The sequence below is a fragment of the Pelodiscus sinensis genome, chromosome 13 (genome assembly GCF_049634645.1).
Source record: "Pelodiscus sinensis isolate JC-2024 chromosome 13, ASM4963464v1, whole genome shotgun sequence".
NCBI lineage: Eukaryota > Metazoa > Chordata > Testudines > Trionychidae > Pelodiscus > Pelodiscus sinensis.
The window spans coordinates 24,611,222-24,628,669 of NC_134723.1; the positions used below are offsets into that span (position 1 = coordinate 24,611,222).

The following is a 17,448-nucleotide window of genomic DNA, read 5'->3' on the forward strand; positions in this document are numbered from 1 at the left end:
AGAATCTCACCCACCCCTCTTAGAATAATCCTCTCACCTATATCTCAGATATTGAAGCCTTCAAATACTTTGAAGGTCCCAAGATGCAGAGAGTCCTCCAGCTGTGATCTGCGCCCCATGCTACAGAGGAAGGCGAAAAACCTCCAGGGTCTCTGCCAATCTACCCTGGAGGAAAATTCCTTCCCGACCCCAAATATGGCGATCAGCTAAACCCTGAGCATGTGGGCAAGACTCACCAGCCAGACACCCAGAAATTCTCTATAGTAACTCCTATCATCCCTCCATTGACATATTTCCCACTGAAAATGAATGGTCAATTAGTTACCAAGATCATATTCTCTCATCAACCCATCCCCTTATCATAGAATCATAGAACTGGAAGAGATCTCAGAAGGTCATCAAGTCCAGCCCCCTGATCCTAGGTATTTTTACATTTCTATACAAAATGTAGTTATTATAACCCACATGTTCCCTTCTTGGTTACTCCTTCTCAGCAGAATACCATTAGAGCAGTGCAATGGTACCTATCAGTAATTTGTTCCTAGATTAAATGTTTTCATTTCTATTGTCAAACAGCTTTTTGCTCCAAAGAGAGTGCAACTTCACATGCATGTTACATGCTTGTGATAGGAAGAAATTAGGCACAGTGAGCACTCGTTTTGTATGTGAAATGGCACCTTTTAAAATTCAAAGTTACCTTTTTTTCCATGAAAACCAAACTCTCTTTCATCCTATTTTTTTATCAATGTCACTAATTTTGTCAGTTGGTTGGCTTTGTTGTTAATCTAGTGTTAAAGGGGATGGTTGTGTTATCAGCACAACTTGATTTATTAACAGTTACAAGAGAACATAGGGGAAAAACTCTTCTAACTTACCGCAAGTATCATTTTTACATAATTTATTTTTCAAGCACATGGGGTAAATGGACTTGATTTAAGGTGAACTTTCAGACTTGCTGTATGTACTAGTAGTGCTTTTTTTGGGGAGGGAAGGGATTGCAGCTTTGTTTCACACTTAATCATTGTACCTCTATGTCACTTGTTTTTGAAAAAGCACAGTTAAAGGTTGCCATTTCTTTTGTAGGTTGCTCCAGAAGAATTTAAGACTAGTATCAGCCGTGTGAATGCATGTTTAAAGAAGAATCTCCCCATTAATGTAAAATGGCTGCTTTGTGGCTGTCTGTGCTGTTGCTGCACACTGGGTTGCAGCTTGTGGCCTGTTATCTGTCTCAACAAAAGAGTAAGTACACATTTCACAGTTGCATTGTGACCAAAAATTGACAACTGCTGCTAATGTTTAATACTCATTACATAACAATAGCTTTCTTTATTCAGAAACTACTTCTCTCTGTATACCCAGGTGCCATCATAAATCTCCCTATTTTAACCTGTGTGATATGTCTGGCTAGCTGTTAATCTTTAACAGTAACCAAAAGTAGTAAATATATATATTTATATCTGTAACCCTTCTGCCAGATAGCACCAGCAGCAGCCAGGGCCAGGTTCAATATCTAGGGGTTCCTCTCCATCTATCTAACACAGAACTGGCTCGAGCCCCCATCCAGTAACCTGGGAAAGTTGCACACCACCTCGGGCACCTCTGGGAGGCAACACTTCCCCACTCGCAAGCAAGAGTCTGAGTGTAGAAGAGACATTTTTAATAAAAGGGGAAAGAAATAACATGGCAGTAATTTTGGAAAACACCACAAACACAGTTCAAACCCATGAGTAAATGTCCCATCTTGAGTAGGTTGGGCAATGTCCTTTTCCTCTGAAGCTCCCAAGTCCAGCTATGTAAGTGTACTATTCACATGCCCAAACCTTCTCTGCACCCCACTCAGTCATGGCCCTTGGTCAGGGCAGTTCAGAGGTGATCTGCAGAGTTTACCTCCCGTCCTGACTGGGGGACGGGTAGGAGTCATCTCACCCACTATGCTGATCATTCGCCACCCACCTGCTCACTGCTCTCTGGCACCACCCTGCTGGCTGTTCGTTGTCTCTTGCTGCCATCGCTCTGCTGGCTGCTCCTCATATCACTCCATCCCTGCCCTGCTGGCTGCTCATTGCATCTTCCACTGGCTTGTGGCAGATTTGGCTCTGGGCCAAACCTAGTGATCTCAGCAATTTGTGATCTCAGCTCTCAGTGATTTCAATTCTTGGCCCAAAGCACAGTCCAGCCACAAGAAATTCCAGCATCCACTAGAATACATTTACACACAAAAGGGACTCCTTATGGAGCCTTTCCTTAACTCTATCATTCAAACAGTGGGGAGACACAGGTTGAACCAGTCTTACAGTTCACACCTGGAGGGCATGGAGCCTACTGAATCACCTCCCTCCCCAGCTCAATGTATAGGTCTCTGGAAGACCAGCCTCTGTCCATCCAAGTGTATTTACACCGGCAGGGTCTCTTCTTTTAATTGAATTTAAAACAGACTGACTTTTCTGCATTTTGCAAGCATTAACTGCAAGAATTGGTGGTCATATCTTAGAATTCCAGCATTTAGTTTTAACACCGTTTGTGACCCCCACAACAGCCAAATTGGTTACAATGACATAGCACTTTCTAACAGCTGAACATCTAGCAGGCCTGAGCAACCTGATTGAAATGTATTTCCATGACCACACCCAGGATTCCTTTCCCATTCCAGCAAGCTGTAATGGAAACATTGATTCAGACCCTGCTTCTCTCTCTCTCTCTTGGGGGGAGGGGTGGAAGGAGGAGGAGAGGGAGCTGTGCTGAATTATGTTAATAACAATGAGTTGTACAGGAATAGCAGTTAATGAGCCAAAGGACAGCTTAAACAGACAGAAATCTTCCAGTTCCTCTTTCTTTCCAGACACAAATTTCTAAAACGTGAACATTATTTCACTTTGGTACCTTTAACCAGACTATACTTTTGACACATTTTATTCTACTTCTGTTATTTATTAAGAACAAGCTGAATTTGATTGTAATAAAAAAAAAATTCTAGGGATAGTCAAGAGAATGTGATCCTAAGTGAAACACACAAATGCTTCTAACTTTTGTGTTTAGAATCTGTAGACTTCAGTGATTGACATACTGGAAATCCATAAATGTAGTACATTTTTCAATGCAGATTGCAATCAAACCTCGGTTTTTATCTGCAGATTTAACAAATACAGTAGAACAAATGTTTATGGGTTTAAAGAAGGAAAAGATAATGAATAAGAACCCATCCTCAATGAGATTTGTAAGAATTTAAAGTACCTTTCTGCAGTAAAACTAACAGAGTGCCTTAAGTTGTTCATTTAAGTCCGGGGTGGGGAACCTAAGGCCCAGGGGCTGAATCCGGCCCTCAGGGCTCCCTCCCCCTCCCAGCATTGGGGAGCCCTCGCTTGTGCTCCAGCCTCCCTGCTGCCCCTCATGGGACTGTAGCACACAAAATCTATTAGGCTGGGCCTCCCTAGGATCTGGTGTGCAAGGGGAATATGGGAAGCATCTTTCTCCTTCTCAGTCGGGGGGCCACATCAATGAGGGCTTGGGGATTTTTTTTTATTCTCACTTGTGTGCGGTCCCCAACCCAAAAAAGGTTCCCCACCCCTGATTTAAGTCTTACCTGCAGTAGGGACATGAAGGACTTATGCTTATCGGATAGTCGACAAGCTTGTCGACTAGTCACTCCCCTTCCCCTCCCCTTTGCTGCCTCTGTCAGAAAGAGGCAGCAAGGGAGGGGAGAAAAGGGGGTACTTCAAAGCAGCAGCAGCAGCACCACATGGACCCTGGGGCCAGACCCCGGGCTCCATGTAGTGCTGCTGCTGCTTTGAAATGCCACGTGCAGCCCAGGGCCATCTGGGGTGTCCTCTGGGCTGCATGCAGCGTTTCAAAGCGGCAGTGCCTCATGGAGCCCAGGATCAGCGGGGGACCTCAGGCTCTGTGAGGGGCTGCTGCTTTGAAACGCTGTGTGCAGCCTGGGGGACACCCCAGCTGGCTCTAGGTTGCATGCAGCGTTTCAACTCGGGGTCAGCAGGGGTGTACCCAGCTGATCCTGGTCTCCATGTGGTGTTGCTACTTTGAAATGCCGTGAGGAGCCTGATGCCAGACTCGCCACAGCATTTCAAAGCAGCAGCACTGCACAGAGACCAGGGTCAGCAGAGGAGTTCCCCGCTGCTCCCGAGCTCCATGCGGTGCTGCCACTTTGAAATGCCATGAGGAGCCTGACGCCAGGCCCCCCCATAGTGTTTCAAAGCGGCAGCACCACACGGAGCCCGGGGGCATCCCTACCTGACCCCGGGCTCAACACGGCGCTTTCACCTTCAAAGTGTAGCAACAGCCCTAGGGAGGTGCCCTGTCAACTATTTGATTAGTCAATTACTCACAATTTAACATCACTAACCTGCAGGATTTTTAACAGATTATTGTTATAGTATAAAGAATGGGCACATGTTAGAGAGAAAATAATAAATTCTACACAGTTAACATGTTGTTAAGTGTTGTATGTGCTTTACAGACGATTATAAAGCAATTAGTATGTTTAAAGCTATATAATTATATACAGCGCTCGACAATCTATGTAATCTACTCACCTGTGGCAAGTAGATTACAACCCGGAAGAGCCAGGTTCGGGCGATCTGCTCATGCACAGAACGGTCTGCGCATGCGCAGATCGCTGGACAGCGCAGCCCGGCGAGCCCTGATTATATACATAAAAATAACCTATGCTGTAAAAGTTACTAATTTATAACAAATACATGGTCAGACTCCTTACGAAATGATTCTCATATAGTAGTATACACTATAAAACAGGTACATCTTAAAAAAATACTGTCAGTTTTTAATTTTAAATTTCTATACTGAGAGAAACTACTTAGCCACCATTTCTTATAAGAAATAACTGGATAAATGTATAAAAATTCCAAAACCAAAGCCACCTTTTTTAACCACTGCAAATTATTTCAATAATATTGGCATGGGAGTGGAATAAATCTAAAATAAGTTTGTAATCTTTTTGTTAAAGGTGGAAATATAATTGTTTCCAATAATGCACAAAACTATATGGTCACAACAAATTTTAAGATTCAGTTTTGTACTTTGCTATTTAATTGAAATGTGAATATTTAAAAAGATTCCTGCAAGTCAATATTTGTGGGCTATTTACACCCTTTTGTCCTCTTTGTGAACCTGTGTACATTGTAGTTTATTAAAGGAATAAACAGTATATTCTTTAATCCATTTATTATTTTTCTAGTTCCATATCAAGATTTGTCCTTGTGTATTAAAGCTAATGTTATAGATGATGGTTAAAAGATTGGTCCATTTCTCCCATTGTCTAATTATGTTCCTATCTCTAGTGAGCTAACTGAAAAGGAAAATGCACTAAACCCTCCCTCTCCTCCCCCCAAAAAGGCCTACAGATGGCACCACACGCAGAATGAATTAGTTTGGCAGCTCCTTCTACTTGTTCCTGAAAGTAACACTAATAGAACTGCTTGGAGTGAAGCAGAATGCAGGCAGGCATTTTTTTCATGCCCCTCTTCCAGATCATACTAGTCCTGCCCTGCATCCCATATACTATGATTTTTTGCATCCTTTCTTAAGTAGAGAACACCAAAATATTTTGTTTTTGTAATAAGAGGACAAACCTTTCTTGAGGTGTGCAAGGAGATAATATGTTTAATGTTTGACGACATAGGAGTTCAACCCTATTTCCAGGATTGAAAAGCATAGTGTTTCAATCCACTGGCCTGCTGTCATACAGTTGGCTCCTCTTGGAGTTCTCTTCTATGGCAGGATGTAACAACTGCACGTTCCTCAGTTTCCCGCCTCCACCTGTCCACAGAAGGGATCTCCAAGCGCTCTAAACTAAGCTTGGTCTACACTGACACAACATAGAAGCATAGCTATGTTAGTCAGGGGCATGAAAAAAAAATGCATCCATGTGCAACATAGATATGCCAAAAAACAAACAAAAACCAGTGTAGGTACAGCTATGATGACATAAGTATGTGTCCAAAATCACAACTAACATTATTTAGCAGGGTGGAATTGCTACACCACCATAACAATTTCTGTCAGTACATATGCTATGCTGGGGTACTATGCCAGCTCATGCTCTACAGCAGTGTTTCTTAAACTTTTTAAGACCGAGGAACAACAAACAATTTTTTTTATGGGGAACACCAAGGATTTTTTTGTTGAGGATGGAAAAAAGACCCCAAGGGAAAAGTTGTTGAGCAAAATAAAAAAGGAGGCTTATCCCTTTAAGGGCAGCCATTTTGAATTCTGTTCTCTCTGCAGCATACCTCCAACTGCCTCACGGCGCACCAGTATGCCATGGAACACACTTGAAGAAACGCTGCTCTAAAGTGTATATAGAGCCCTCTTCTAATCTGATAGTGTTTGTTGGAGTATCTGAATGTTTCCCAAGTATTTAAATAAAAATAACACTCCTATCACTTTCAGGGGAGTGATCTGGATTGTGGGAAAGGGGGAACCCTGTGTACCTGAAAGGAAAGTAACTCTGAAATCTGTACTTGAGACAAGTAGAGTTAGGAAGGCAAGATTTCTCCAAGATGAAATTCTTTCTTTGCTTAGTTATCCTTTCCCAAAACATACATTGCCAATTTAAATGTGATTCTTGAGAGCTGCAAATATAACTTTAAGACCTTTGGGAATGAGGCTGGCAGCTAAGCCATTTCTAATAAATGTTGACTTTCTTTCCTAGACTAGAAGATCAATTCAGAAGTTGCTAGAATGGGAAAATAACAGATTATATCATAAGGTAAGAAATAGTAAGGACTAGAATCTATACATTTCCCACTTTTATTTAGAATTAATAAGATTGCAAAATTGGAATTCAGGAATGCTATTCACTTGTTTAGAACTAAAGCTAAAATACTAAATTTGACTCACAAACAGAGACTACTGAAGCTTATAATATGTTGTTGATGAGAAATAATGCAATAGTATACCTTTAATTCCACAATAATTATTTTCTTAGCTCGGTTTGCATTGGAAGCTGAGTAAAAGGAAATGTGAAACTAGCAATATGATGGAATATGTAAGTATTCTTTTTCTGTTACATTTTTTAGTTTCTTTCACTACAGTGTGGTTTAATACATCATTAACCACCAGACTCTTTACCCTTCAGTCTACTCATAACTAATTTGTTTTCATCAAACACACACACATAGCCTTTGGAAATTCACTATTTGTGTTACTCGCTAGAGAAATTCTTGGCTAATAAAATATGATCTTGTTTTGATACACAAAGATGGCAACATATTGGGATGTGTAAAGTCATTTAAAAATGTAACCATGTAACTACTAAAAACCTAGCGGTTACATGCGCTGCAGGCTCTGCAGTATAAAAATGTGTATATAAGCTTATAGTGTAGAGTTCAGAGCAATGCTGGCTCCCAAGGGCTGATGGCCCCGCTCCTGGGGAGCCAGCATGTAATCTGTGGTGGCGGGTCTTCCCCCCCCCCCCCCCCCCCCCGCAGACAGGGGCTGCTGAAGCTGCGCCTGCCTGTGGTGGCCCCCGCGGGGCTGGAGCAGCCTTCTACCCCGGGGCAGGTAGGGAGCTGTTCTAATACCTACTGGTTAACCAAAACCAGTAAGCCTCACCCATTAAGAGAGGCTTACTGGTAAACTGCTTAACCATTTACATCCCTACAACATACCACATGCAGCAGCTACCCTTATTAAAACTTAGACATTGTCATCTGAAAACAGGGTTTCTCCTTCATAACATTGCCTGCTCAGAGCCCTACTATAAGAGATCTGTATTGAATAGTAGTTGACAGTTAAGGAGTCCCCAGGAGCCCTATCTGTCATAATAAGGTTACAGATCCCTCACCTCTTCTTAACACTTCCTCAGTTCCTTTCCACCTGTTGAACAGTCATTGAAGAAACCTCTCCCTTTCTCCATTATTAAAGTTGCTGTAAATAACTATAAATGGCTAGTATAGCATAGAAGTATTAAATTTTTTTTGGTCTCGTTCATCACATTTTCGTTGGTTTGCCTAGAGCGGGGTGGGCAATAAGCGGCCTGCAAGCCAGACGCAGGCTGCCGGATGCTTTGTTTACCTGTGTGTCCACAAATAGGGTCACTCGCAGCTCCAGTTGGCTTCAGTTCACCATTCCTGGCCAAAGGGAGCTGTGGGAAGCAATGGCCCAGCCCGCACAACTAAACTGTAGCTCTTAGCAAGGATATGAAACAGTGAATAAAGCACAATTCACAGTGGCCTTATAAATCTGTAAAAGGTGCAGCTAGTAGAAAAGAGATAGTAGGATAATAAGCAATGTGTAACAGCTTGCAGCTGTGGCCTAGCATATAGTGGAGTGCATGAACTGCTAATGCTTTAATTAGAGATTGGCTGCAAAAATCAGTAGACCAATCTTAGTGTACAATATGATATACTGAGTGTAAGTGTGTGCATAAACTGATTCATGATTTTATATTTTGTATGTGTGGTATATCCTGTACCACCCCTACACTCAAGCTTGATCAACTCAAGTGTATTGATTGTTTGCCAATAAAAACACTTTAGTGATGAGCCTGGCCTTTCAATCTGGGCCACTGCCCACTCCATTAGACCTACTGGCAGGGAGCAGTCCCTGGGTTCAGAGCAGCTGGCTGCTCCATCTGCCTCTCTGCACTGGATGAGGGTGGGAAGGAAAAGTGTGGCCCTTGATCACTTAACAAATTTTGGAGTGCCCCCTCCTCCTCCCCCATAAAAAAAAATTGCCCACCCGTATAAAGCCCTTTCCAATCATACCCTGGACAGAAAGGACTCTTTTCAGTGCCTGATATTATGTATCTTGAGAGGTTTTTTCCCTTTAAAATATTGATGACACAAGTCTGGGTGGTATAGGTTCTGTGCATGCCAGCCAAGTTCAGTAGCAAGCACATGGCAATAAATATGTATACAGCTGCATTAACATTATTCTAAATTAATCATTTTGGTTAATATTTTGTGTTTTTCTATTCAACAGGTAATACTAATAGAATTCTTACCAAAATATCCCATATTTCGACCTGACTGAGGAGCAGTATTCAGTCTTTTATGTTACCTGCCATTTCCTACTCTTAGTGCCTTGTAGATGATTTTGGAGAGAAGATGGTCTACTTTGCTGTGACTTAAAAATGTTATTTGGTAGAATATCTTCCTTGCTATGTTACTTTATTTTGTTTCAGAAGAAAACAATTTGCACATTTTTATGTTAAATGAGGCTTCTATGTTGCACTCTGAATTTTTAACATTAACGATAAATATTTTTGCCACTAAGGATCTAACATCAGTGCTGCTTAAAACTTGTTCTGAGCATGATGCCTTATTAATTTCCATATTTGCTGTTTCCACATGTACATCTTAACTCTGTATCGTATTGCATTCTAAAGTCATATTTCTATAAATCCTCAATAGAAACGTCCAAGTAAGCTTCTGATAGTTAGCAATGATTTTACTATAGCTTGCTTGCATAAGACTTGCAATTAACAGCACTGGTTTTGTCCTGCACTTTGCAAAATCATCACTTACATTAGGGTTACATTATTTTACCCACTGGATTTGTAAATAGTGCCTCATTACATAATGTAAAGTGTGGTATGCCAAGGTTTACAGAATGTAATATAGCTCTGATTGTATTGCCAACAGTTCTACATAGGTATATTAATGACATTTATTAGCATCCTGATTGTATGGACCCATTCATATGCCATTTTTATGGTAAAGCCATAATGAGTTTGTACATACTATCAGGTGTAGGGCTCAGATGCACTTTGTTAGTAAATGGATGAAAAATGCATAGCATTTCTGTGTTTCTTTGGAGGATTTTCAGGAATCTTGTTTAGCACCTGAAATAAGGAAACATAAGTATTCTCGTCTTTTGAAGAAGTTGTATTTGTGGAATTGATTGCAACTAATATATTATCAGACTACCCTAAAATCCTATTTTTAAGACACAAATATACGGAAGTCAAGAAAATATGTTGTTGGTTTTAAAAAAAAATCAAAGAAGCAAATTTAAAGCAACTGGAGTGAATTGTAATTAAAGCCACTTACTTGGGACAGTTAAATCAATACAGAAAAATATTAAAATTATTTTTATAGCACAGTAGCATCTGATATTATTTTTTACATATTAAGCAGTTAACTAAAACTGCATCCGTTCCAGAGTGAAAAAGGAGCAGCATGCACAATATAATAGGGAACCACAAAACAATCATTTTGATGTGGGCTATGATGAGTTGATATTTGCCTCAAGGAGCTTTATCATAACTTACTGTCCAGGCATTGCTTTATAGTTATTTGGACTCTTTATATGCTATTTGTTGCCTAAGTTTTCCAGTTGATTTTGGACTTTCCTGTGAAACATTAATCCATACTGAAAAGGGATGGTACAAACCCTTGTTGAACTGGAAGAAAATATTTGCTAAACCATTGCATTTAAATAGCAGCAGTTGACGTGACTTACAGCTGCCTTTTCTGACAGTAGTAAGGGACAGAGAAAGTTATGGGCATTTAGTCTTGTTGAATTAAATTCTTCATGTGTTTTATTGTTCTGCTGAGGAGCAAGAAACTCTTGTACTTGTGATGTAATTTCCACAACTGCCAAGAGTGATACTTCAAGATGAGAAATTTGAATGCTGAAATGGATTGTCCGCTGTAGTAAACCAGTTTGTTTGCCTTAGTAGATCGGTGTCCGCTAACTGTCTGCATTTTAAAACACTAGAATATAAGTAGTTTTCAAAATCTATGGTAGTGTCTGACTATAATTACAGAACAACAAAACATGCATAGTGCCATATGTTGAAATGTGTGTAGGGGTGGGAAACTTAGGGAAATGCAGTGCAAATCAGACTTGGAATAGCATGCTTCATTTTATATTCATTTCTGTTGAAACAGGATTCTGGACAGTAACTGTTGCTGATATAAAAAAAGCATAGTTATTTTTTTACCTTAAAATCTTAAGTGGTAGGAGCTTCTTACTGACATGCTGTTAGAGGTTGCTGTTAATTAGTCCCTCTCATTTTTGTTAACCAATAGTCCAGAAACTATACCACTCTTTCTTTCCCTCATTTGAGTGACTGTATTTTAAGAATGTTCCTCTGCAGCTGAGAGGACAAAAAACCACTGAGATCTTGATGTCACCAGTAGTAGTGAATACTCTTCATTCTCATAGCTATTGGCAGTCCTCCCCGTTAGACACAAATCATCTGACCTTAGGATATGCAGGTCAGAACAGTTCCATTTGATTTATAACACATTTTTATGAAACAATGTGCCAGGCTGAGCAAAAATACCATCAGTTCTTCACAGTTAGACGGTATGTCAGTGGATTGTTTATTTAAAGACTGGCACTGGTACCTCTTGACAATTGACACAATTAACATCAATTCTATAGATTTTATTTGAAATATCAGATTACCAATCGTTTAGTCTACACCACCATTAAAGTTTAATTCAGAAATGGGCACCTAAATTTTGCCTTGCTATGAGGCAGTACTAACAAATGGCCAGGAGCATGAGAGACAAAATAGCAGATTACATCAAACTTTATCCGAATAAAGAGGTAATTTTGGATTGTCCTACAAATGCCAGCATGCAATAATCTTTGAATCAAAGTGACACAGATAATTTTTCTCACTTAAAGATGAAGGCAGCCACAATGTGTTGCTTTAGACTATGGAATGCATTCTGCCTACAAATTCTATTTTGACTACCATTTCTTAGTCTATGAACATTCATTTGATAGTTTTCAGACTTATAAAATCTGTTACCTTAAAAGCTATAAGTAAATATAAATTTATAAAAACACATCCATGATGAGTAATTGTTAATCAGAGAGAGTCCCTAGCAATACAACAAATAGTGGTAACAAAGTGTAATGCAAATGGAAAGGAAAGTGCCTTGACTTGTTCAAATGAAAGGAAATCTTGTGTAGAGGGGGAGAAAAGGGAACTAGTTTAAGGCCAGGTCTATACTAGACCCAGAAAGTCAACTTAAGGTATGCAACTCAGCTACGTAAATAATGTAGCTGGAGTTGACATACTTTAAGCCAAGTTTGGCACCACCTCCACAGCAAATGCTCCTGTTGACTTGCCTCATTCATCACAAATCGAGGAGTACCAGCACCAACCAGGGGTGCCCTCAGTGTTCGATTTAGCGGGTCCTTAGTAGACCCGCAAACTCGAAGGCTGGAAGATAGATCTCTGGCGTGATAAGTATAGATGTGGCCTAAGTGAATATCTGTAAACTTAATTTTCTATGCATTTCCTAAAAAGCAAGTCTGGAAACGTTGTTTACTTAAGTCTAGCATAAAGTTTTGTTAGAATACTTTGATCATTTTATTTTCCAGTTTTATGCATTAGGAAATGTTATAGAATATTGGCAGAGAAGGAAAACTTTTATTTACTGGCTTTAAAATGACTTTTTTGACACTACTTTCATGCTGGCCTAAAGAAGTATAAAAATGTATATGAACATGTGTAGAAAATTTAGATTTGACTATAAGACTAGACACAAAATACATTTTTGCTAAATTTAGTGTAGTCTTTATAACATTCATCTTGATAAGTACAGAAATCTGTATGCAAAAACATTAATGTGTATATTAGTGTCTCCTGACATCAGTTTACTACATTTACCTATAAACATTAGCATTTGAGCAATAAAAATGTCAAACAGTTAATATTCAATGTAAATAGTGCTGACCATTTTAGTAACAATGTTGTGTGATGTTCCTGTTCTGCAGTTTTTTGGGTTTTTTGTTTGTTTTTGCTGTTTTTATGAAGGTGTAACATCATTTGTAACTCATCAAAATCTGTTTTTGTTTTAAGTTGTATGAAAGAATATTTAATTGAGTCCTTAACATTTTTATTCTGTTTACAAGTAAATAGCCACTTTTTTCAATAGGACCTCACACCTTGAAATTTTTTGAATAAAATCCTAAATAAGCTTTGTCTATACAAGTTTACTGCTTTGATCTGTGCCATTAAAGAAGCTGGAAGTCAGACTTGTTAATCTGAATCACTTTTCAAAATGTTTTTATTTTAATTAAATATAAAGATGAAAACAAATAACGCAAAGTTCTTGTAGAAATGAAGAACATTCTTTTATGCCTCTTCTGGTGTGACATGTCAATTTTTTAATCTTTCTTAAATTAAGTCTGCTATCTCACCCAACCAGATAGATCAGGGCCTCCATCCCATTTGCCTACTCAAAGTACCAGGAATCAGCAATCTATGAAGGCTTTGCTGGAGCGAGAGTAGAGGCGAATGCCTTGGAATCATTCTGGGTATTGCTTCTACTTCATAGAATTGTCCAATTGGTTAATACTGAGGTTTTAAAAAACTATTTTCCACTTGATACTGTGGAAATAATTCTCAGGGCAATAGGGACCACAGTTTTGGAAGTAGCCCATGCCATCTTCAGATCCAAGGCATCAATGATGCCTACTGAATCAGAACTCAATGGTGAAGACTTCTCAGAACTGAGAAAAGCAAGTTCTTTTCATTCTGCTGTAGTTCCATGTCAAGGAGAGCCTGACTCTGGCACAGGAACATGTGAGTGTTAAACAAAACACTTTAATAGAATATTGTATATGCAGCACACCCGTAGAATTTCCCATTCTATATTTCCTGATATACTAACTTTTCTTATGGGGCTATGTCTAGACTGCAGGCTTCTTTCGGAAGAAACTTTTCCAGAAGAGATCTTCCAAAAGACAGCGTCCACACTGCCAAAGTACTGAATGGATGCTATCTTGCATGTAAACTGTGATTACAATGAGCAGAATGGCCACTGGGGCACCTGTACTTTTTCCTCTTTCCTCTTCTTGCGAAAGAACTCCCTCTCCCCTGCCCACACATGCCTTTTTCTGAAAGAGCTCTTTCGGAAAAAGGCTTCTTCCTTGTAGAAAGAGGTTTAGCAATGTCGGAAGAACCCCTCAGTTCTTTCGATATTTTTTCAAAAGAATGTGATTGCAGTGTGGACGTAATTGAAGTTTTTTTCGGAAAAACGCCCGTTTTTCCGAAAAAACAAACTCTGTAGTGAAGACATACTCTGAGAATGGGATTTTATACATAAGTCCGTTGGCATTCTACATGGTGGGGAATAGATGGGTCCCTGTAACTAACATATATTACTTCCATTTTATGATGGACCATTTTTATTGTTCAGAGAGAAAGCACTAAAAAATAGTGCTGCCTCTTAAGTGGAAGGTGTCTCCTAGAAAGACAAACAATCAGCACCATTATGCACCTTTGGAGAAGAAGGGGGAAAATTGGCATGAATACACAAATTCATATTTACTTCCATTTCCACCTACGCGGGGATGCAAGCAACTAGTTGACTTATTGGGTCAATTATCTGCTTACTGGGTAGTCGAGTAGTGACTCAGCTAGTTGCTCCCCCTCCCCTTGCTGCCTCTGTGGTTCTCCCCAGCACTGTCTTGGGGGAGTGGAGGGGTGAAAGAGGCAAAGTTATAGCAGGGTACCCACTCCCAGACACTGCACCTCTTAATAGATTTAAAAAGCTCTTAATAGATTTAAAAAGCAGGTGTGCAGCTGTGGGGACTGGGTGCAAGCCAGGAATCCGCCAACCAGGAGTTAATTCTGCTGTGACTCTGCAGTTTCCCACTTTATTAACTAATCAAGTAGTTGTTTGAAATCCTATCGACTACTTGATTAGCTGATTACCTGCAATTTAACAACCCTACACCTATGGCAGAAGGGTGATTTTAGGGTTAAAGTAGTAGATTATAATTCAGGAGATCTGGGATTTTGGTTTAGCTCTGCTATTAGTGTCTCTAATTTACTCAGGCTCATAATCTGTGATTCCATTCCCATCTGGAAAACAAGGATATTTCCTTACTTTATAGGGATGTACTGAAGCTTGCAGTGCAATTTAACTTCAGTAATTGTAGTGAGAGTAAAGCTAGTGTGGGTATATTTAATGTGAATAGTGAAGACATATATCAGCACAGATTAGCAACCAAATATAGGCCCACAGGAGACCCCGAGGCTTGTCTCCACTTACCAAGAGATCAACGTTGCTGAGTTTGATTTCCTGGAGTTTGGTTTAGTGGGTCTAGTAAGGACTTGATAAATCAACTGCTAATCGTGCTCCCATCAACTCTAGTACTCCACCAGGTCATGAGGAGAAAGGGGATGTAGCAAAAATTTGACTTAAGGTATGTTGACTCCAGCTACACTATTCATGTAGCTGGAGTTGTGTATTTTAGGTCGACTTTTTCCCCTAGTGTAGTCCTAGCCTTAGGTTGCTAGCTCATGTGAGTGTTTGTACCACTGCTGCTATTATTCATGCTAGCTAAAAGAAAGTTTGCTTGGGTACATCTATCCACAGCAAAATTACACTAAATTGCAGTGTAAACTTGCTGTAAATCTGTTTATGTAGTCCTTAAATACTAAAGGACAAGTGGTGTAGAAAAGATCTTTTTACTGAAATGAATGGATAATTTCTCTAATTATACTCTTAAGAGAAATAAAATGGTTAAAATTGTCCACTCATGATGAGTTACATTTGAAAGAGTCCTGAAACAGGAGTGTTGGCGACAGAGTAAAGCCTACCACTAGCAACTGTGATGATATCCAGGTTTTACAGATACAGTTATTAGCATCCGATATACTATTATGAACACTGTTGATGAAAAGGGATTTGAATTGTTTAATTATAAAATAATCCAAGACTTGACAGATTACTGTCAAGCAAGATATTACGTCACCTGGAAAAAAAAGAGATTGCACTAGGAACTATGTTAAAATCAGTCTTTTAATTCTAATTTGTCTACATCTAAATCAACCAGTAGACAAACTTTATTTATCCTTGTTTTGAACACCTTGTATATGAAATATGCCATGTAAACCTTGCTTTAGTCATCACTGAAAAGTCTAAAAGGAGTTTAAAAACAGAGTGAATTTGAAAGAATAAAAAATAAGATTAATTTAAAGGAATAGATACACAAAATATGATCTTAGACTTCTACTTGTCGACGTAAACCACAATTTTATGTAACTCTTAAGGGACATAAAACTGAGGGGAAAAATACAATAGCCTTCTGTTAGTCCAGGACAGCCGTGGCCAACCCACGGCTCGTGAGCTGCATGCGGCTCTTCCCCCCCACTCTCCAGTCAGTGCAGCTTGCAAAGCCGCCCTCGCGCCCATGAGAATGGTTTTCCTGTGCTCACTGGGCAGGGGAGCCATCCCATGCTTCCAATATGGTGGCAGCTGGTGGGAGCTTGCTGAGGCCAAAAAGCAGTGTTTCTTAAAGGGGCAGTCCTTTTTTCTCTCTCTTTTTCTACAACTTTTGGTGGCTTCCTTTTTTGTTTCTTTTTTTTTCTACAACTTTGCCCCAGCTTTTTGCGCTGGATCCACTAATATCTTGGCTCTTTGTCCGGAATGGGTTGGTCACCCCTTGTCCAGGAGATAGAAATGCGTTTCTTGTGATAGAAAGTTTAATAGACAGGTTTACTTCTAGCATTCCTTTGATAATGTTACTACCAGCTATGAAGTAATGTCTGCAGTTGATAGACCACATTTTAGACCTTCTGTCATCAAAATGGAAATAAGGACTTGCGTATGAATTTATTGGCAGTTTTTGTTTTAAAGAATTTTTTTAAAACTTTAATTGAATTTAGTCTGGAGAATGAAATTATTGCCATCTGTACACTGCTAAGTGGCGTATGTAAAATTAGCTGGTCATCTCAGTATCGCTTTCTGTGATCAGTGATTATGTTGTTAAAACTACCATAATGAGCATTTTCATTAGTCTTAGCTGAAGGGATATCTAGAATATGATTCAAAGAGTGTGAGGGAGGGAGCACAGGGATTAGAATTTTAGCATATTTTAACTAACAGTCTAAAACTACTGTAGACTATACAAGTTACATGAGGTGGTTAAAAGCTCTAGGGGTAGCTGAGTTAGTCTTTAAAGTGCTACCAGACTATTTGTTGTTTGTTTATCCTATACAGACTAACAAAACATGTAAATGTGTGAAGAACCTCTCCCAAGAACCTCCACCATCTGCAACATAACTTTTCCTTGTCCTGCAGTTCCATAGCCTCCACATCTCAGAGCCTCAGGAAACGGAGAGGGTGAGACTCAAGGGCAGCTTCACATTCAACCTCCAGGGCATCATAAAGCAATATGCTGTCGTCCTCAAGTTTCTAAGTATCCCTCCTTTTTCAGGTCCCACAACGGACTTCTTTTCTGCCCCGAAGTCTTCCCTAAATAAAAGTGTATGATCTCTTAACAGCAGTCTTTTTATTCTTGCATTGCAGGGGTGGAGTGGAAGATTACAGGCAAACACACTAAACGTAGGAGCACTTAGTTGAGAGCAACATGCATGAATCTCAAAATGGGCCTTTTATAAAACTTTTTCAAAGTGTTTCTGATTTGCAGTTCCCTGCACTATGCTTTCCTTATTGCCCTGGTGTCTGGCTGTTTCAAAACCTCTGCCTT

The 17,448-nt window shown here is 39.6% G+C and overlaps 1 protein-coding gene across 1 annotated transcript in view; it reads left to right on the forward strand.

Moving 5' to 3' along the window:
* CHIC1 (cysteine rich hydrophobic domain 1) overlaps positions 1 to 17,239 on the forward strand; it is a 42,674-nt gene extending 25,435 nt beyond the window's left edge. The window contains exons 3-6 of the mRNA XM_075940857.1: positions 1,084 to 1,239; positions 6,686 to 6,742; positions 6,962 to 7,021; positions 8,959 to 17,239. Of these exons, the coding sequence (XP_075796972.1) occupies positions 1,084 to 1,239; positions 6,686 to 6,742; positions 6,962 to 7,021; positions 8,959 to 9,009 (324 nt within the window). The 3' untranslated portion in view covers positions 9,010 to 17,239. The remainder of the gene's footprint in view (positions 1 to 1,083; positions 1,240 to 6,685; positions 6,743 to 6,961; positions 7,022 to 8,958) is intronic.
* The last annotated feature ends 209 nt before the right edge of the window (positions 17,240 to 17,448 follow it).